Source organism: Larimichthys crocea, chromosome VI (assembly GCF_000972845.2).
Source record: "Larimichthys crocea isolate SSNF chromosome VI, L_crocea_2.0, whole genome shotgun sequence".
In the NCBI taxonomy this organism is placed as follows: domain Eukaryota; kingdom Metazoa; phylum Chordata; class Actinopteri; family Sciaenidae; genus Larimichthys; species Larimichthys crocea.
In genome coordinates, this window is record NC_040016.1 from 12340347 (window position 1) to 12363104 (window position 22758).

Below are 22758 nucleotides of genomic sequence, written 5' to 3' on the forward strand. Positions count from 1 at the left end.
TTAACACTGAGAAACAATATTAAATCAAGGCACAAAAGAGAGGAGAAGAAGTGGTTTATGGGTTTTTATAAAAACAACACGGAAAGCAGCAACAAGAGTTAGGCTAGAATTAAATTAGCTGAGTCAAGACGAGGTTCACGCAGACAAATGAGCTGACAGGAACGGCGGCTGAATCATACGAGCTGTCAGGTTGTTGGAGGCAGTGCTGCCTGTTTGCTGGGTTATTTTAGGGACTGTGGCTGCTTTAGATAATTAAAATATTGATCTGAACATCACATGCAGTAAGACAAGACACCTGAATAATTCCTACAGATGATGGGTTTGTAATGGTGCAAGCAGGTTTTAATATTTGATATTATTCTATTCATATTTGGATACAAATAGTTAAAGAGTAACTTTAGCTGACAAGCAGTGTTTTGCTGTCCCTTTCTGGTTGCAAGTTTCAAACAACCACAGTACACTCATAAGTGTGTTTAGACGTGTGCTTTGTTGCATCCTCGACTACACTCAGACACCACTGAAGCAGGGTTAAATCACAGATGATCAATGGAAACAAGATTTTTGAGGTGTGTTGAGTCAGGCACTTAAGTTATAAATGTTTACAGTGTATATGCTAGGCTCAGAAGTAGAGCGAGAAGGATATGAGGTCAAACTGAACCTCCTGCATGTGTGAATATGGTCTTTCTATATGTGTTGATTGGATCAGTATCCCATTAATCCTAAATATTATAAGGGAGTACATAGATGTTATGGATTCATTCATTTATTTGCACCAGCGTCTAAACAGGTGTGACTTTCTAACAGCACAAGATCTTTTTCTTTTTAATCTTCACTCAACATTATGCTCTTCAAACCACTGAGCAGACCACATCTGTGTTGTTGTGTACTTCCTGCTTGTACTCAAGAACAAATGCAACGCCTCAGTTTATAGTAGATTTGTTAAGATTCACTTGGCTTTGCATTTCCCTCTTGAGAATGACTTGAAACAATGTCATTCACCCAAACGCTTCACAAATTTTTACTGGCTTCTATTCAACACTATACTGCGATGAGGTATCCAATGGATGTTAAGTATGATAGAAAAATGTGATCATCTATAAAATCACTAACCAAACCACCGATCCTGCAGCATATACTTTGAACGAAACACTCACCTTTATTGGCACAAGCTATCCACTGCAGAGGGGTGACATCGTAGTTATGCTGGCCAACAGAGAAGGTGAACACACGAACCTGGAGAGAGAGGACACATGAACACATCATAAGGGGGCAATGCCAGAATAAATACAAACTTCCTGTAGAGAGCAGAACTAGACCGCTAGAACTAGACCAAAATAATACCACGGCAAAACTCCTTCTGGATGGCAATAGGGTTACCGTCACGTGAATGTGATTAGATTAGCCTCCTAGTCAACTCACACAACTGTCTCCAACACAAAACAAGCAGTGAGAGAGTTGTCAAACTACAGATTATTCCTATGACAGCAGCCGTCGTGAGGGAACCGGATAGTAATGGATATCAGAATAATATTGGTTGGTTGGACTGTGAAATGAAGGGAAGGAGGAGTGGGGGTGGGGGATGGGGGGAGGATGACAGCAAGACTGGAACAAAGACGCAAACTGCATGTCTACTGGCTGTAATTTTATAGGCTCTGATGATAAAGTGGCTAATTAGTCAGCAGGTCAGAGCTGTTAACACCAGCAGCAAAACAACAAAAGAGACCGAAGATGAGAGAAAGAAAGAGACAGAGAGAGGGAGGGAGGGAGCTGAAGAAAGGCCACACAAGAAGCACAAGAGGAGAAATCCAGAATCAAAAACAGCCAAAATGGAAAGTGGAGAAAGCTTCGAGTTATATGCACAGACTGGAGTGGCTTGGCATATCTGACAGGCCAACTTAACACAACTGCCTGCACAATAATGAGACAATGTCAGCGGAATACGGTGAGAGATGGGGAGGGGGGAAGACAGTTTCTGGACATGCATGATCTCTTGGGTTGGCAGAGCGGGTAGATGAACAGATAACAGCCTTATGGGGACCGACTCACCGTTTTGTTGGGCCAGTTGTACTTCTCAAAGATTTCCTGTGCACGATCCTCCCCGCCATCTGTAAACATCATTATCATCTTATTGCAGTTGGCCCTCGGGGCACTGCTCTCCTGTGGCACATAAAAAGCGAGGAGGGAGGAGAAATGAGCAGGGAAAGAGAGGGGGGAAGAGAGGCAGGGGGACAGGTTAGGCAAGAATAAAAAGGGGAAGACCATCAGACCACCATTTGAAACAGCGCGATGCTATGTGCAGATATGATTACAGCTCCCAGAATTATCGGAAGGCATTTGAAAATAGATTTTAAAGACTGGGTAGATGTAATGTAATCTTAATAGATCTATTATATACATGTAGCTCATATCAGTCGATTAAAAAAGCAGTTTGAAAGATGGGATCTCTTTATAGGATCATAAAAATCGATCTGGTCCATAGAAATCCAATTTACGACCAAGACTCTGCTTTGTATAAAACTGCTTTTATTTTTATCTTATTAAATTGTGGACTGGGTCTTATTTTTTATGTTATTTATAACGTTTATCCGTTATTTCCCTACATCTTTGATGCCATGTTGTTTAGTAATGCCTGCGACTGATAATGTAAAGCTTTATGTGTTGTACTAAACCTTTTCTTTAAAATTATTAAAACATTAAATGACTGATCCCCTGAAAATGACTGTCACTTATGTTTAAATATGTGTGCAAATACATATAGGGTGCTACTTGTTTTTGCTTTTTAATACTGAAGGTAACTTGGAAAGTTTCCAGTGTAGGATGGAGAGGGTCTTTCCTGGTCTTTCTAACATTAATTGGCATCTTTAGTGTTTAAGAGTAGTCTACCATTAGATCATATAATGTGCAGATAGATGGCAGAAATTTACCCTGGATATTCATATCTCCCCATACTTGAATAAAAATATTATTCACCGTCCACATATCATTTTCACTTACTATTCTCTGTCCTATATTTTTGGTGCAATAAGCACATCTAAGCTTTTAGCTTTTCATCATTCATTTACAAATTTCCTAGTTGGTAGGCATAGACTCCCTCGTATTATCAGAATTTAGGATTTCATTTGAAGTGTACAGAATTACTCTAGCGTTAAATTTGATTGTGTCAGAAGCACTTTCACAAGCATTTCAGCACTATGCCCATAGCCAGGCACCAGTTCTTAGCATTCAGCTTTGATACAACGCCCTCCGCCTGCCTGCCTGCACAGCAGCTGCCATTGATATGCAGGCCAACGGCGTGTCAATCTGACAAGATTCTAATAAAGATAAATAATATTGCTACAATTACATATTTTTTATTGTGCTTCTGCCACCAATCATGGGTGTGAGCCTGCTACAGACAGCGATTAAAGGGGCCTTTTTATTTCTCAGTCTGCTGGCAAGGTGAAAGGGGGCGGGGGGGGGATAGAGAGGGGTGGGGGCAGCTGGCACTTGGCTCTATGCCTCCAAGCCCACCAGAGGAATATAAAGTGTCTGTGGCTGATCTCCTCTGGGCTGCGCTCATCAATCATCCCATCAGAGCCCATTAGGGTGGCAGCCTCTTAAAATACACAGCAGCATACGGCGCTGAGGCAGCACCTGTGTTGAGAGCACGTGGATGCCTGCTGCTGACAGACGTCACTGCTGTGCTGGCTGCTGCAAACGTTAGCGTGACTCCTCTGCAACAGCAGTTATTATCAGACCTACCTTCGACAATGACAGAACTCTGGAAACATCTTATGCAAACCTGGGCCACTCACTGTCAGCACCGTTTTGTCACTGTTGATTCACTTTTATTAATCGGGTTAGACAATCGAGCTGACAGGATGTATTATAACACGCTGGAGGTATAGTTACATAGCTCCAACATGTTAGTGGAGACCCCTCTGTCGCAGACAAACATTCACCCTTGCATTGCCCTTCCCTGAAAAGCGTGTTGGCTCTTACATTGAGAAGCTGTTCGAAGGCAAATGTGAAGCCAGACTTGTAATCTGTGGTTCCTTTGGCTTGCATGTGCATGACAGCCTCCTTAAAGATCTTCTTGTTACGAACATTGGCTTGGACCAGAGTCCTGAAGCACGGGACGACAGCATCAGCCTTCTCATTGAACTAGAAGAGGAAACACAAAGATACACATGTTGATACTTTCTATGTTCGCTAGCATCTCTGGATAAAAATACCTCTAAGACTGAATTTCTTTTGTTTTTTCTCGATTACATGTGTGTGTGTAGGATGCAAATATGTGTGAATGCAGATGTAAGCTGCCCTGCTACTCTCTGGCTGGCAGTAAACACAGGTAATTACAACTTTCCACACAAAGAACAGGTGCACCTGAAACGCCAGTGCAAACCACTGAACAGAAACCCAGCCAAGGTAATATCATCTGTCTCATTTCATCCACCAAATTAGTCTAAAACTGTGTGTGTGTGTGCAGTGCATGTGTGTGCACATGGCATTTTTTTTTTTTCTACTTGTGTGTGGTGTCTATGTGTGAATACAATATTAGTAGCAATGTCTGTAATAGCAGGTTTCAAATGCTGTTTCATTTTTGAAGGTCAAATTCAAAATCTACTGACATTTTCAGCAAAGATTGATGTAGAACATTACGTGCGAGAAAAGCTGACATTTCTCATCGGTTGGTGTTGCTGTCTTATTTAAATTGTCAGACAAAGAAATCAAACGCACAAGACTCAAAAACTATTCCAAGCCACATATTCAATATTCAGCGCTGTGTCACTTCTTAATATCACATCTTTTGCGTCTAGGAACCAAAGTAGCTGTGAAACACGATTAAGAAAAAACAAGCTGGGTTACATCTACTATCTATAATAAACATGAAATAAAGTCTGTATTATTAAAACTAATTACATTGCCATTACAGAGTGAGTGAGACCACAGTTTGTCATAAAGAAGTGTGCTGGAGCATGCAGATACCAGAGATGGTGTTTGATGATTGTTTTTCAGTTAATTTCTGGTTACTAATGTCTTTTGTGTTTGCAAATAATTCACAGCAAGCTTTTGTAAGCCTCCACTTTCTTTATAGGGGTGAAAATCAGATGCGTTCCCACCCAGATTACCATGCTCATTTCTTGCTCTTAGAGCCGGGATTTAGAGGCATACAGTGGCTAAGAGCAATGGATTATGAAGGATTACTGAAGGAAGTCTCCAAACAGAGCCACCACACCGAGCATGTGGATGTGTTTGTGTGTGTATGTGTGTGTGTGTCATTGCTCCTGCAATATAGGATAATGTTAATATTCTCCTAAATATTCGTCCTAATAGAAAGCTTGGTAATCAGCAGAGAGTGAAAGAGACAGACGGGCTACAATCCCACATGGACAACGGTGGTGCGAGAAGAGCAAATACAGTATAATGAGGGAAGTGCAGTGTTTCCGCCGCAAGCAAACAACTGGGAACAGTATGAGCACACTGTGCTGTTTACTGACTCCCTGCATGATTACCACCTGCTTAATGAATACAACAAATATTTGTGCCATTGTTACTTTCAGGAGCAATTTGTATCTTTAATCGCATAGTCATAGATCTGAAAGCTTCTGTTTACCCTGGCCACATTCACGTAGTCGTCATCTGACAGAGTTTCCAGCATCTCTATTACAGAGGTTTTCATCAGCTTCAGAGTGAGTCCGCTGACACTTCCACTCCTGCAGAAGAGACACATTGAAGTTCAGTTAAGAAAAGACAGGTCTTCATCCTGCTCATGTCCATTTTTCTAACTTGTGAGAGCTGCTATATCTGCTTTGTCTTCATATTTAGGCACGCACTCAAAATCACACCTTCATGCTTTTAGAAGTAAACTTCGATTAAGGTGTGAAAATGAGCAGTCACGGCCTTTCCTCTAACTCTTAGGCTTTCCTCAGACCAACAGGTGGCACTAGCGCCCTTTGAAGGAGACAGCCACCCCAGCCAAGAGGAAATGTCAAAAGAGGAGGCAGTGAGAGAGACTGAGGAGTAGGATACTCACACATCCACGATGATGACCATGTCCTTCGGAGATGATGCACCTTGGATATACCTGTACAAAAGACACACAAAAACTGGCTTTCATTTCTTCCCATAATCTTTGAGAATAACATTAAAGAAAGAAGCCAAAGTCCCAATGAGCTGAGCCATGATAATGTGGAGCGACCACGGCTGAGCCCACTTAAGCTACAGAATACTGAAAAGGCTTATGTGCTTAGAAGAGTTAATAAGTTGTTTTATGTACTTTAGAGTTGGCTACTGCTACCGTCGGCTGACTTTAGCAGAGATACTCCCCTTTACCGAATAACAATGCCTACTCTAAATAATTACTGCATAAGCCTTAGTAATGGCTAGTTTATGGTCTAAGTGTATAATGACAAATTCAGTACAATGGTCTGCACTGAGCTGTACAACCTCCTAAGCACACAAGACATTACTGTAAAGACAACCCCTCACCTTGTACTGAGTTTAAAAAGTACATATTGGTTTTTAATGTCATGCTTCGTACAGTTGTGTGTGATTGTTCTCTATAATGTACCGTTAACAACAGCCATCTATGTAGCTGTCTAACTCCTCATTTTGTATAGGTGACCTGCCCCCCTTTTTTACATTTTTTTTTATTATTATTGTTTGTTTGTATGTTTGTTTGTTTGTTTATATATTTATACACAATTGTCTTGTACATTATTTGTTTTTATCTGAGTTTTGTTATAACAATAATGAGAAACTTGATACTTGCTTTCTTATAGCTGTCATTTATGTGTTTAAAAATTCAATAAACAAAGTTGGGGGAAAAAAAAAAGTACATATTGTGTATCAACACAGATTTTTGTGCTTCTAAAACAGGTTTTTCATAGTCAGATATTTCAATCTAACTAAATATTTATCTTCGATCCTCTTTTTCAAGTTCAGAAGCACCAAAAGATCTGTATATGTCGATAAAATTGTTTTTTATTGGTTTCAAATCAAATTAAAAGTGGATTTTCCGACATGTTCTATTTTCTGTACCAATCAACATGATCAGAGGCTTCCCAAATCAAATGTCACTTTGTTGTAGTGACATAATCTACAGTTATTGTTTCAAGAAACAAAACCGGTGTGAAAACATTTCAAACATTTCAGAAACTTTATGACCTAAAATGAGCATAAATTCCTTGTTAAAGTTGAATTTTCAGCAGTTCTGTCCTACGGTGACTCACACAGTCTTATATGCTCACTATATATAGTCACTAGAAATTAATATAAACTTGTCAGGGAGCAGGCTGAGTGGTGTTGACCTGTGCTGTGGAGAGCCTGTGCTGAGCTAAGTGCTGTCAGTAAAATAAGATAGCTGATGTTCTGTTCCTTTGATGACTCATCAGTTGGGCGTCAGACACATTATTTACTCTGGCGGGCGCTTTGTTGGGGGAAGGCACTCACTGCTTAAGACCATTATGTTTCTGCTGCAAAGCAACTCCTAAAATAGGGCTATTCTGGAAGTGTGTCAGCTACAGCACAGCATGGGCCCACGAGGCACTCAACTAGCAAGGCCAGACAACTTGGTGTCCTGGAAGAGATGCACACATAACATCTGTCCACGGTCGATAGAGGATGACATACAGGGGGAAATCAGAAATTCACTCATTCTGTTCCAGTGGCAATTAAATTCACATTTACCCCTGATACAAAAGAGAGCTGAGATTGATGGACATTATAGGCTTTTCTATGGCACACTGGGAAGCAAGAAGGGGGGGTTTCAAAAGTGAGTACTAGTTTGACATTCTGAGGAGCGAGCAGGCAAGCAGTTAGCAACCGTCTTAGGCAGAAGCAGAGTAATCATCAGGGGTCTCTTTCTGCTGATTATCAGCCGTTCCGCTGAGTGTGGAAAGAAGCCAGCTGCCTGTGGGCCAGAGAGGCTCTTTTCTTATGCTCGGCCAAGCTGATACGGAGGTAGAGCAACAGAGCCCCGGTAGGCTTCGCCACTGTTCCCGCAAGTCTCACTGCTCCCGCTCACTGGCAGACGCCACTCCAACCTGCAGCACGACCCCTGACCCGTGTTGAAGTGACGTCCCTCAACACACTGCCTGGGCTGCTCAAATCGCTTTTCTTTTTTTTTTCCTTCAGGCGCACTCTGCTGAAAAGCTGCCTGAAACCCCCCCCGATGGACCTCAGCACCAGCACCGCCTCACAAGAGGTCGATTAACTGAGCATGCCCAAAGAGAACATGGACAAAATATGTGTGTGTGTGTGTGAGAGAGAGAGAGAGAGAGAGAGAGAGAGGAGGGGAGGAATCCAATTATTTTCAATAATAAAGAATGCCACATCAAAGGTAGAACTTCCACAGCTCTCCAGAACTGTGTGGCATATGAAATCAGGTCTGGAACCATGAGGCATATTGGCATGCATGACTTTTATCAATTTAATTACTGAAATCTTAATTTGAGGGAGTGAGGGGGGAGAGGAAGAGAGAGAGAGAGAGAGAGCTGTGACTCCACGCGGTGGCGGCTTCTTTCTTTCGAGCGAATGGGGTTCGTGAAAGCGCTCATCGGTGCAGGACGGAAACGGTCAAAGTGTGGCCTACGTCTCCACCACCTCAGGCTGACGGAGACACACCCGTCTGGAGTCTGAAGGAGGGTCATTTGGTGACAGATGATGCCTACAGACCAACTGCAGGTTTTCATTAACTGCACTAGTCAGTCTTTTTCTCATAGAGGAGAATAGCCCTTTAATGGGACTTGACGTTATTTTGAAGGGGCTAAATGTTATTTATAAGGCAATGCAGACTTCTATTACTAGTAGTCATTATAGGTCATCTCCCACACCCAATGTAAAATCCCACAATGGAGAGCTATGCTAGCTTTGGTCCCAAAATTAGAAATGCTGAGAAAATATCACTTTCAAGCAGATCATTTCTCTCAAACTGTGAAAGAGGTAGCATTGATCAGCAGTAATGGGGTTTAGGAGGAATGTGTGAACGGTGATGAAGTAGAGAGGAGTAACACATGAGCCAGGATAGCGTCACTCAGCACTGAAGCTATAGTGCTGCCATGGCTGATTTTCCCCACAGATTGTCTTGGCGTATCAGCACCGCTCTCTCTCTCTCTCCCTTTCCATTGCCTTAGGTACAATTGAATTTTCTTCATGCCTCTGAGCAGAGAACATCAGGATCAGAGGGAGCGGCACGGAGTCAAGGATTTTCAGTCTCCAGGCTGATACGCGGTTCTACAGTTCTGACAGATAAAAATCATAAATGGCGGCCGGTATCAGTGTATAATTCTCCACATTTTGACTCATGGATCCAGATGTGTTGTTTCTGCATGGATTCCAGTCAGTAATTACCTCTCAGCTTCTGCCCACTGATGCCATTCTTTCCCTGTCATTACCCAGTCTCCTGCGTGCCAAGGCCAGGTGACAAGCAGATGGGCCTGGCTGGTGCTGAACTGAATCCTGTCGCCCGTTCTATCCCAGAGCGACACGACCGACAGCCTTCCACCGGCAGACACAACATATTGGCCTATGGCCTCTCTGTCCATTCACTCAAGTTATCGTTGGTATCTAACCACAGGCACTGAACCATCATAACTAGGGAGAGCACTTCTCAGACACAGCTATTGTATTTACATATGAAAACGTGTCAGTTCTCTTTTTTACTCTGTGAGCAGCTCATTACAGAAGATAAACTAACGTGAAAGCTTTTCCTGGCTGCGATTTAATTCAACCTGTTTTACCTGTCCATCATGTGCAGGGATTCAAGTGAAACCTCACATTTCATAACCTAGTATGAAACAGACAAATATGCATACAGCTGCCTGCTGGTTAACTAACCAGTTTCAGACAACGTCCAGACTGGAGCAATGTAGGAATAACATCTTATTTTTATTTTTAAGTGACACTGTGATGTTCGTTTTGCTGTAAAATATACATCTAGATTTACCTACACAGTGACCATATGAGTAGTTCAGCTGATCGGGTCTCTATAAAGCACTATAAAGCATTCTGGCATTAATTAAGATAAGATCGGCTTTAATGATCACACACTGTGAAAATTCACTATCAAAGGCAAAAAAAAAGGACAAACACACATTTACTGGTTCCATCTTCTCAAATGTGAAGATTTACTTCTTTTTATATTTGTCTTGGACTATTGGCTGGACAAAACTATCACAGCTCAGTGAGCATTTCTCTTCCCAGCTGTAGGCAACACTTTGACATATCACAATATAAATATCCACTCCAAATGTAAGGTGATCGGCATTTTTGAGCCAAGAGCTTTGCAAGAAGCTTTACATCTGTATTTAAAAAGGGAGATCGGACGATATGAACTACACCGAAGGCAACCATTTCCCTTTAAAATAAGGGAAATGGTTGCCTAACACATTGTTAGAGGGAATTTAAAGAAAGTGATTCTCTGAAGACAGATAGAAGGAGAGGAGCAAGTCTTACTGAGAATGTCTTTAAAAAAAACAAAACTCTCATGGATAGCCATCGGGCCCTGGAGATTTGCCACTTTGCATCTTCCTGATCGCCTCTGTGACCTCTTTAACGGAAATATCGTCCTCTAGCACAGCGGCTGTGATCAGCATTATGACATTTTTTTGATATATCATAGACTAACTGACAAACAAATTCACAGATTAATCAATAAGAGAATTATTAATTGGTCCAGCCTGTGAGAAAAGTACAGAGGTTTGCAATATATCACACACTGTACCACAAGGCATTTCAGCTAATTACAAATGGCACGTGATTGTCTAAATTTAAGTGGCCAAAAATTATCAGCTGAATAAATTAAAAAAGCAAATCGGGCCAGAAGTAGTGACTTATATGTCTATGAAAAATAATACCAGAAAGCCACAACGTACATCATGTATGTCATTCTATGAACACATTCATGCCATCATAATATGTACAATCAAGATAAAGCCAAACCCGCGTGTGCGGTCGACATGTGCTCTTTACACTGAGGTGGAACGAGGTATCGCTGTAAATGAGAGGAGATTAAAGCAGCAACATTCATAGCCACCGCACCCTTACAACCTGCCACCACCACCCATAAATCTAAAAGAAATGCATTATACAAGCAGCGAACACAATGACATATTCTACGTTGTGGTGATTGTGTTTTCGCTCCTTTTGCAGCAGTCTGGTAAAGGAGTCTCATTGGAATTCATGAAATAGTTTTATCATGGCGCAGCGCTGTAAAATCAATACATTAACTGTGCCGGGGGGCTAACTCTCTCAGGAGATTGTGTTTATGCACCCTGACCCATTCAACAAAGTGTTGTGCATTACATTTAAATTGGAGGAATTATCTACTACATACATTACAGAAACATGCAATAGATACATGAAGCGTGATACATGGAGTGGCTCGGGCTCATTTTAATGTGCTACATACAAGTGTGCAGAAAGTGTGCTCTCGTTTTTAAGTTCGATGTCGTTGACCATGTTTAGTGGCTGCATTTTACAGTGAATATAGACAATGAGTGGGATGCATATACAGTACATATACACAGCACCATCTATATTGTGTACTGTCCACTGTAATGTGTGATCTGTCTTCACAGTGAAGCATCTGATACGCATGCATCATATACAGCAGATGTAAGCGGAGTAACTGCGGAATAATGGGAGGACTGTATAAGGCTGCTAGTGTGTGAGTGTGTATGCGTGCATGCTCCCATGTGTGCGTGGATTTGCGTTGTGCTGATGGGCTTATTATTTTATGGACTGCTGCTCTCTTAGTGCTCCTGTGGATGTGGCAGGCGAATAAAGATTGAATTAAGATAAAAAAATATAGGAGGACGGTGCCCAGAGAGCCTGCAGGAGAAAGAGATGTTGTCTGCCGTTTATTTATTCCACTTTCTGTTGATTATTGGAAGTGTTAGTAAAAAGATTTTAATATTTTTGGGATGTGTCTAAGAGAAACGCACACAAAATTTCATGCCCAATTTTTCAACCACTCTCCTCTCTCTCCCTAAAAAAATAATACAGAATATTGAATTAATCATGCATATTGGAATAAATCAGCATTAATTATTAGCAGACCGGTATTAGTCTGTTGCTGTTGCTCTGTGAAATGGAAAAAAGTCTCCTGCTGTGTTTCACATCTTCGCTCAAACTGAAATGTCAAATATTTTATATTTGGACTAAAACTATGAAAGCCTTGTGTCACCTTCAGTCTCACCAATAACACACTGGTATTTCTTTTGACTCTGCTCCTCCCTGAAGTGGGGCGAGGAGTGTGAAAGGAGGAGGATGCGAAGCCCTAGATATTGGGAATGGTATTTTGGGGAGCCTCAGCCTCGGGGATTGACCAGCAGTCATAATATTTACAAAGAGGTTAGATTGACTTTTTGAAGAAATCAATATGTGATATAGACTACATGCTGTTGTGAGCCTGGGAGGTAATGGGATCTTTGCAACGCTTGGCTAACAGGACTCCATGCCTGTCTGTGGTTATTTCTCTCTTCGCCTTTTCACTTTCCCCTCTCCCTCACTTCACCCTCTGCTTCGCTTCCCTTGATAACATGAACAGACATTATAATGGACAAATGTTAATAATTAATGTCAGAGCAATTGGAGACAATTAAGTGTGTTGACTGGACCATTAATTTTCCTGGGGCTGTCAGTGGGGGAGCAGACGGGGAGAGAGCCCATCTGTAGAGGCAGGCGGCCCTCCGATTTTTTTTCCCTCAGAGGTGCACCTGGTCAGTCACGGCGCCATCCATCCGTCCCAGGAAAGCTACAGGTCTGTTGCACTACAAACTGGCCATGAGTCCTGGCCGCTACTTTCACTCTCCATAGTGAAGCGCATCTTTGACTGGGGGACTCTTGCCAGAGACAGTGTGAGTGCAAATGTTACTGAAGCATGTACCTGCGATTGCATCTGTATATAGTGGTATTTGTGAAGCTCCAGTATCTTTCTGGCATATCAGGCCATGTGATCTGATGTATCTGATGTGAGGATGAGTGCTGATAGGCGTGTGGGAGGATGTGTGAGACTGTCTGTGCTTTCGCATTATTTACTGTAAAGGCACATAAGGTCATTTGTGCCTGCATGTCGTTTAAATCTACATGTTTATTTTTGTCTCTTTACATTCAAATTCGACTTGAAATGTAGCATTCCCTACTTTAGGGGCATGAATTTTTGCTACCGCTGACAATGTCGTACTAGTAAGTGAACTGGTCCGTGAATATCTGTGTGGGCGGTCACTAAAATTGTTGTAATATCACTTAATTCTTTGCTACATAAATAATTTACAGAGCTGGTTACTGACCTGACAACGGTTTAGCCTCAGGGGCCCTCAGACGGCCAACGCAACTTGAATGATGAGAAAGACACATTTCTGCTAATCTCTATGAACAGGTGTCTGCATATGAATGCAGATAACATTAAAAAAAAAAAGGTAATAAAAAGCCAAATCATTGTCAGGCGGTAGATGATGGGTTCTCAAATTGCATTTCAGCCAATGTGTTCCGCCTCTTTTGCTCTCCACACAGACTGCTGCAACCAAAGCCCACTCAAACCTGATTGGACAATACTACTTAGACCGCAAATGGAAATCAGAACACTTCAGGTGCCAAAATCTTGGTCCTTTGTCTACGGATTCTGCATTCATATTCAGTAATCTGCTTATAGAGATGAAGCTACTGGACTACCTGAATTTTCACAGTCATTTTGCCGTCATCACAGCTGGACTGGACTCGTGAAAAAGAGACAGCTAATGCAAGCTGCATGCTCCTACTCTGTACATCATGGGATGAGCACAACACTGCATGCCTGATGTTATAAATGAAAAAAAAAAAACAGCTTTATTGGAAATCTGTACAATAAGTACAACAGTAAGCTACTGTAAATCCCACTAGATAGCCTAGCTTCTATTTAAGGAGTACAATATAAACTTGAATGGATGGATGGGTCCTCCCAAATGCTGATGGTCAAATGACAGATGGCTGAAGACAAGACGCCATAACTTTAAATTTATTTATATTTCTTTAAATGAAAAGCTGTAATCAAAATTCAATTCAACATCTTCAGGGATTTTGCGGTTACAAGCTTACTTGGTTTGGCAACTGACATTTTGCAGACTATGGCAACTCTGATCTCTCTTGGGGCGGCAGTAGCTCAGTCCATAGGGGACTTGGCTTGGGAACCGGAGGGTGGCTGGTTCAAGTCCCACATGGACCAAAAATATGGAAGGTGGACTGGTGCACTGGGCGCTGGTCTGGCTGGCTGCCCATCACTCCACCATCTCTCTGCTACCAAGGATTGTGTTTGATGATTGTTTTCAGTTAATTTCTGGTACTAATGTCTTTTGTTGTTTGCAAATAATTCACAGCAAGCTTTTGTAAGCCTCCACTTTCTTTATAGGGGTGAAAATCAGATGCGTTCCCACCCAGTTACCATGCTCATTCTTGCTCTTAGAGCTGGGTTTAGGGCATACAGTGGCTAAGAGCAATGGATTATGAAGGATTACTGAAGGGAAGTCTCCAAACAGAGCCACCACACCGAGCATGTGGAGTGTGTTTGTGGTGTATGTGTGCGTGTGTCATTGCTCCTGCATATAGGGATATGTAATATTCTTAAATATTCGTCCTAATAGAAGCTTGGTAATCAGCAGAGAGTGAAAGAGCAGACGGGCTACCATCCCACATGGACAACGGTGGTGCGAGAAGAGCAAATACAGTAATGAGGAAGTGCAGTGTTCCGCCGCAAGCAAACAACTGGAGAACAGTATGAGCACACTGTGCTGTTTCTGACTCCCTGCATGATTAACACTGCTTAATGAATACAACAAATATTTGTGCCATTGTTACTTCAGGAGAGCAATTGTATCTTAATCGCCTAGTCATAGATCTGAAAGCTTCTGCTTACCCTGGCCACATTCACGTAGTCGTCATCTGACAGGTTTCCAGCATCTCTATTACAGAGGTTTTCATCAGCTTCAGAGTGAGTCCGCTGACACTTCCACTCCTGCAGAAGAGACACATTGAAGTTCAATTAAGAAAAGCAGGTCCTCATCCTGCTCATGTGCTTTCTAACTTGTGGAAGCTGCTATATTTCTTTGTCTTCATATTTAGGCACACACTCAAAATCACACCTTCATTTTTTAGAAGTAAACTTCGATTAAGTGTGAAAATGAGCAGTCACGCCTTTCCTCTAACTCTTAGGCTTTCCTCAGACCAACAGGTGGCACTAGCGCCCTTTGAAGGAGACAGCCACCCAGCCAAGAGGAAATGTCCAAAGAGGAGGCAGTGAGAGAGACTGAGAGTAGGATACTCACACATCCACGATGATGACCATGTCCTTCGAGATGATGCACCTTGGATATACCTGTACAAAAGACACACAAAAACTGGCTTTCATTTCTCCCATAATCTTTGAGAATAACATTAAAGAAAGAAGCCAAAGTCCCAATAGCTGAGCCATGATAATGGGAGCGACCACGGCTGAGCCCACTTAAGCTACAGAATACTGAAAAAGGCTTATGTGCTTAGAAGAGTTAATAAGTTGTTTTATGTACTTTAGGGTTGGCTACTGCCTACCGTCGGCTGACTTTAGAGGATACTCCCCTTTACCGAATAACAATGCCTACTCTAAATAATTACTGCATAAGCTTAGTAATGGCTAGTTTATGGTCTAATGTTATAATGACAAATTCAGTACAATGGTCTGCACTGAGCTGTACAACCTCCTAAGCACCAAGACATTACTGTAAGACACCCCTCACCTTGTACTGAGTTTAAAAAGTACATATTGTGTATCAACACGTAGATTTTTGTGCTTGTAAAACAGGTTTTCATGTCAGATTTTCAATCTTACTAAATATTTATCTTCGACCTCTTTTTCAAGTTCAGAGCACCAAAAGCAAATGGTTTTTTATTGGTTTCAAATCAAATTAAAAGTGGATTTTCCGTCATGTTCTATTTTCTGTACCAATCACATGATAGATAAGCTCCCAAATCAAATGTCACTTGTTGTAGTGACATAATCTACCGTTATGTTTAAGAAACAGAACCGGTGTGAAAACATTTCAAACATTTCAGAAACTTTATGACCTAAAATGAGCATAAATTCCTTGTTAAAGTTGAATTTTCAGCAGTTCTGTCCTACGGTGACTCACACAGTCTTATATGCTCACTTATATAGTCACTAGAAATTAATATAAACTTGTCAGGGAGCAGGCGGCTGAGTGGTGTTGACCTGTGCTGTGGAGAGCCTGTGCTGAGCTAAGTGCTGTCAGTAAAATAAGATAGCTGATGTTCTGTTCCTTTGATGACTCATCAGTTGGGTGTCAGACACATTATTTACTCTGGCGGGCGCTTTGTTGGGGGAGGCACTCACTGCTTAAGACCATTATGTTTCTGCTGCAAAGCAACTCCTAAAATAGGGCTATTCTGGAAGTGTGTCAGCTACAGCACAGCATGGGCCACGAGGCACTCACACTAGCAAGGCCAGACAACTTGGTGTCCTGGAAGAGATGCACACATAACATCTGTCCACGGTCGATGAGGATGACATACAGGGGGAAATCAGAAATTCACTCATTCTGTTCCAGTGGCAATTAAATTCACATTTACCCCTGATACAAAAGAGAGCTGAGATTGATGGACATTATAGGCTTTTCTATGGCACACTGGGAAGCAGGAGGGGGGGTTTTCCAAAGTGAGTACTAGTTTGACATTCTGAGGAGCGCAGGCAAGCAGTTAGCAACCGTCTTAGGCAGAAGCAGAGTAATCATCAGGGGTCTCTTTCTGCTGATATCAGCCGTTCCGCTGAGTGTGGAAGAAGCCAGCTGCTGTGGGCCAGAGAGGCTCTTTTCTTATGCTCGGCCAAGCTGATACGGAGGTAGAGCAACAGAGCCCCGGTAGGCTTCGCCACTGTTCCCGCAAGTCTCACTGCTCCCGCTCACTGGCAGACGCCACTCCAACCTGCAGCACGACCCCTGACCCTGTGAAGTGACGTCCCTCAACACACTGCCTGGGCTGCTCAAATCGCTTTTCTTTTTTTTCTTTTTTTTTCTCAGGCGCACTCTGCTGAAAAGCTGCCTGAAACCCCCCCTGATGGACCTCAGCACCAGCACCGCCTCACAAGAGGTCGATTAACTGGCATGCCCAAAGAAACATGGACAAAATTGTGTGTGTGGTGTTGATAGAGAGGGAGAGGAGGAGAGAGAGAGAGAGGAGAGAGGAGGGGAGGAATCCATTATTTCAATAATAAAGAATGCCACATCAAAGTAGAACTTCCACAGCTCTCCAGAACTGTGTGGCATATGAAATCAGGTCTGGAACCATGAGGCATATTGGCATGCATGACTTTTATCAATTATTACTGAAATCTTAATTTGGGGAGAGTGGGGAGGGGAGAGGAAGGAGAGAGAGAGAGAGCTGTGACTCCACGCGGTGGCGGCTGCTTCTTTCTTTCGAGCGAATGGGTTCGTGAAAGCGCTCATCGGTGCAGCGGAGGAAACGGTCAAAGTGTGGCCTACGTCTCCACCACCTCAGGCTGACGGAGACACACCCGTCTGGAGTCTGAAGGAGGGTCATTTGGTGACGGATGATGCCTACAGACCAACTGCAGGTTTTCATTAACTCCACTAGTCAGTCTTTTTCTCATAGAGGAGAATAGCCCTTTATGGACTTGACGTTATTTTGAAGGGGCTAATGTTATTTATAGGCAATGCAGACTTCTATTACTGTAGTCATTATAGGTCATCTTCCCACCCAATGTAAAATCCCACAATGGAGAGCTATGCTAGCTTTGGTCCCAAAATTAGAAATGCTGAGAAAATATCACTTTCAAGCAGATCATTTCTCTCAAACTGTGAAAGAGGTAGCATTGTACAGCAGTAATGGGTGTTTAGGAGGAATGTGTGAACGGGTGATGAAGTAGAGAGGAGTAACACATGAGCCAGGATAGCGTCACTCAGCACTGAAGCTATAGTGCTGCCATGGCTGATTTTCCCCAAGATTGTCTTTGCGTATCAGCACCGCTCTCTCTCTCTCTCCCTTCCTTGCCTTAGGTACAATTGAATTTTCTTCATGCCTCTGAGCAGAGAACTCAGGATCAGAGGGGGCGGCACGGAGTCAAGGTTTTCAGTCTCCAGGCTGATACGCAGTTCTACAGTTCTGACAGATAAAAATCATAAATGGCGGCCGGTATCAGTGTATAATTCTCCACATTTTGACTCATGGATCCAGATTTGTGTTGTTTCTGCATGGATTCCAGTCAGTAATTACCTCTCAGCTTCTGCCCACTGATGCCATTCTTTCCCTGTCATTACCAGTCTCCTGCGTGCCAAGGCCAGGTGACAAGCAGATGGGCCTGGCTGGTGCTGAACTGAATCCTGTCGCCCGTTCTGTCCCACAGCGACACGACCGACAGCCTCCACCGGCAGACACGACATATTGGCCTATGGCCTCTCTGTCCATTCACTCAAGTTATCGTTGGTATCTACCACAGGCACTGAACATCATAACTAGGGAGAGCACTTCTCAGGCACAGCTATTGTATTTACATATGAAAACGTGTCAGTTCTCTTTTTTACTCTGTGAGCAGCTCATTACAGAAGATAAACTAACGTGAAAGCTTTTCCTGGCTGCGATTTAATTCAACCTGTTTACCTGTCCATCATGTGCAGGGATTCAAGTGAAACCTCACATTTCATAACCTAGTATGAAACAGACAAATTGCATACAGCTGCCTGCTGGTTAACTAACCAGTTTCAGACGTCCAGACTGGAGCATGTAGGAATAACATCTTATTTTTATTTTTAAGTGACACTGTGATGTTTGTTTTGCTGTAAATATACATCTAGATTTACCTACACAGTGACCATTGAGTGTTCGCTGATCGGGTCTCTATAAAGCACTATAAGCATTCTGGCATTAATTAAGATAAGATCGGCTTTATGATCACACCCTGTGAAATTCACTATCAAAGGCAAAAAAAAGGACAAACACACATTTACTGGTCAGCTTCTCAAATGTGAAGATTTACTTCTTTTATATTTGTCTTGGACTATTGGCTGGACAAAACTATCACAGCTCAGTGAGCATTTCTCTTCCCAGCTGTAGGCAACACTTTGACATATCACAATATAAATATCCACTCCAAATGTAAGGTGATCGGCATTTTTAGCCAAGAGCTTTGCAAGAAGCTTTACATCTATTTTTAAAAAGGGAGATCGGATGATATGAACTACCACCGAAGGCAACCATTTCCCTTTAAAATAGGGAAATGGTTGCCTAACACATTGTTAGAGGGAATTTAAAGAAAGTGATTCTCTGAAGACAGATAGAAGGAGAGAGCAAGTCTTACTGAGAATGTCTTTAAAAAAAACAACACTCTCATGGATAGCCATCGGGCCCTGGAGATTTGCCCCCTTTGCATCTTCCTGATCGCCTCTGTGACCTCTTTAACGGAAATATCGTCCTCTAGCACAGCGGCTGTGATCAGCATTATGAAATTTTTTGATATATCATAGACTAACTGACAAACAAATTCACAGATTAATCGAAGAGAATTATTAATTGGTCAGCGCTGAGAAAGTACAGAGGTTTGCAATATATCACACACTGTACCACAAGGCATTTCAGCTAATTACAAATGGCACGTGATTGTCTAAATTTAAGTGGCCAAAAATTATCAGCTGAATAAATTAAAAAAGCAAATCGGGCCAGAAGTAGTGACTTATATGTCTATGAAAAATAATACCAGAAAGCCACAACGTACATCATGTATGTCGTTCTATGAAACATTCATGCCATCATAATATGTACATCAAGATAAAGCCAAACCCGCGTGTGCGGTCGACATGTGCTCTTACACTGAGTGGAACGAGGTATCGCTGTAAATGAGAGGAGTTAAAGCAAGCACAACATTCATAGCCCACGCACCCTTACAACCTGCCACCACACCCCTAAATCTAAAAGAAATGCTTTACAAGCAGCGAACACAATGACATATTCTACGTTGTGGTGATTGTGTTTTCGCTCCTTTTGCAGCAGTAGTCTGTAAAGGAGTCTCATTGGAATTCATGAAATAGTTTTATCATGGCGGCCAGCGCTGTAAAATCAATACATTAACTGTGCCGGGGGGCTAACTCTCTCGGAGATTGTGTTTATGCACCCTGACCCATTCAACAAGTGTTGTGCATTACTTTAAATTGGGAATTATCTACTCATACATTACAGAAACATGCAATAGATACATGAAGCGTGATACATGGAGTGGCTCGGGCTCATTTTATGTGCTACATACAAGTGTGCCGAAAGTGTGCTCTCGTTTTGTTCGATGTCGTTGACCATGTTTAGTGGCTGCATTTTACAGTGAATATAGACAATGAGTGGGATGTCATACAGTACATATACACAGCACCATCTATATTGTGTACTGTCCACTGTAATGTGTGATATGTCTTCACAGTGAAGCATTGATACGCATGCATCATATACAGCAGAGTTAAGCGGAGTTAACTGCGGATAATGGGAGGACTGTATAGGCTGCTAGTGTGTGAGTGTGTATGCGTGCATGCTCCCATGTGTGCGTGGATTTGCGTTGTGCTGATGGGCTTATTATTTTATGGACTGCTGCTCTCTTAGTGCTCCTGTGGATGTGGCAGGCGAATAAAGATTGAATTAAGATAAAAAATATAGGAGGACGGTGCCCAGAGAGCCTGCAGGGAAAGAGATGTTGTTCGCCGTTTATTTATTCCACTTTCTGTTGATTATTGGAAGGTGTAGTTAGTAAAAAATTTTATTATTTTGGGATGTGTCTAAGAGAAACGCACACAAAATTGAATGCCCAATTTTTCAACCACTCTCCTCTCTCTCCCTAAAAAAAATATACGAATATTGAATTAATCATGCATATTGGAATAAATCAGCATTAATTATTACAGACCGGTATTAGTCTGTTGCTGTTGCTCTGTGATGGAAAAAAAAGTCTCCTGCTGTGTTTCACATCTTCGCTCAAACTGATGTCAAATATTTTATATTTGGACTAAAACTATGAAAGCCTTGTGTCACCTTCAGTCTCACCAATAACACACTGGTATTTCTTTTGACTCTGCTCCTCCCTGAATGGGGCGAGGAGTGTGAAAGGAGGAATGCGAGCCCTAGATATTGGGAATGGTATTTTGGGGAGCTCAGCCTCGGGGATTGACCAGCAGTCATAATATTTACAAAGAGGTTAGATTGACTTTTTGAAGAAATCAATATGTGATATAGACTACATGCTGTTGTGAGCCTGGAGGTAATGGGATCTTTGCAAAGTTGGCTAACAGGACTCCATGCCTGTCTGTGGTTATTTCTCTCTTCGCCTTTTCACTTTCCCCTCTCCCTCACTTCACCCTCTGCTTCGCTTCCCTTGATAACATGAACAGACATTATAATGGACAAATGTTAATAATTAATGTCAGAGCAATTGGAGACCATTAAGTGTGTTGACTGGACCATTAATTTTCCTGGGCTGTCAGTGGGGGAGCAGACGGGGAGAGAGCCCATCTGTAGAGGCAGGCGGCCCTCCGATTTTTTTTCCTCAGAGGTGCACCTGGTCAGTCAGGCGCCATCCATCCGTCCCAGGAAGCTACAGGTCGTTGCACTACAAACTGGCCATGAGTCCTGGCCGCTACTTTCACTCTCCATAGTGAAGCGCATCTTTGACTGGGGGACTCTTGCCAGAGACAGTGTAGTGCAAATGTTACTGAAGCAGTGTACCTGCGATTGCATCTGTATATAGTGGTATTGTGAAGCTCCAGTATCTTTCTGGCATATCAGGCCATGTGATCTGATGTATCTGATGTGAGGATGAGTGCTGATACGTGTGGGAGGATGTGTGAGACTGTCTGTGCTTTCGCATTATTTACTGTAAGGCACATAAGGTCATTGTGCCTGCATGTCGTTTAAATCTACCTGTTTATTTTTGTCTCTTTACATTCAAATTTGACTTGAAATGTAGCATTCCCGACTTTGGGGCATGATTTTTGCTACCGCTGACAATGTCGTACTAGTAAGTGAACTGGTCCGTGAATATCTGTGTGGGCGGTCACTAAATTGTTGTATATCACTTATTCTTTGCTACTAAATAATTTACAGAGCTGGTTACTGACCTGACAACGGTTTAGCCTCGGGGCCCTCAGACGGCCAACGCAACTTGATGTGAGAAAGACACATTTCTGCTAATCTCTATGAACAGGTTCTGCATATGAATGCAGATAACATTAAAAAAAAAGGTAAAAAAGCCAAATCATTGTCAGCGGTAGATGATGGTTCTCAAATTGCATTTCAGCCCATGTGTTCCGCCTCTTTTGCTCCACACCAGGCTGCTGCCCCCGCCCACTCACCTGTTGGCATCTACTTGAACGTGGATCAGACTTCCGTGCCCTCTTGGTCCTTTGTCTACCGTTCTGCTTCTTTCAGTTTCTGCTTTGAGTGAGCTACTGGACTACCTGAATTTTCACAGTCATTTTGCCGTCATCACAGCTGGACTGGACTCGTGAAAAGAGACAGCTAATGCAAGCTGCATGCTCCTATCTGTACAATGGGATGAGCACAAACATGCATGACTGATGTTATCAATAAAAAAAAAAAACAACAGCTTTATTGGAAATCTGTACAATAAGTACAAACAGTAAGTACTGTAATCCCACTGATAGCCTAGCTTCCATTTAGAGTACATTTATAACTTGAATGGATGGGGTCCTCCAAAATGCTGATGTCAAATGACAGATGGCTGAAGACAAGACGCCATAACTTTAA

General features: G+C 42.3%; 1 protein-coding gene across 4 annotated transcripts in view; it reads right to left on the bottom strand.

Moving 5' to 3' along the window:
• The window catches only part of cacna2d2a (calcium channel, voltage-dependent, alpha 2/delta subunit 2a), a 146526-nt gene that overhangs the window by 20567 nt on the left and 103201 nt on the right, over window positions 1-22758 (bottom strand). For all 4 annotated transcript variants that reach the window (XM_027278858.1, XM_027278860.1, XM_027278859.1 and 1 more), the window contains 5 exons: window positions 6017-6067; window positions 5597-5696; window positions 3982-4143; window positions 2047-2157; window positions 1155-1233 (listed from right to left, as the gene is read on the bottom strand). In XM_027278858.1, the coding sequence (XP_027134659.1) occupies window positions 1155-1233; window positions 2047-2157; window positions 3982-4143; window positions 5597-5696; window positions 6017-6067 (503 nt within the window). The remainder of the gene's footprint in view (window positions 1-1154; window positions 1234-2046; window positions 2158-3981; window positions 4144-5596; window positions 5697-6016; window positions 6068-22758) is intronic.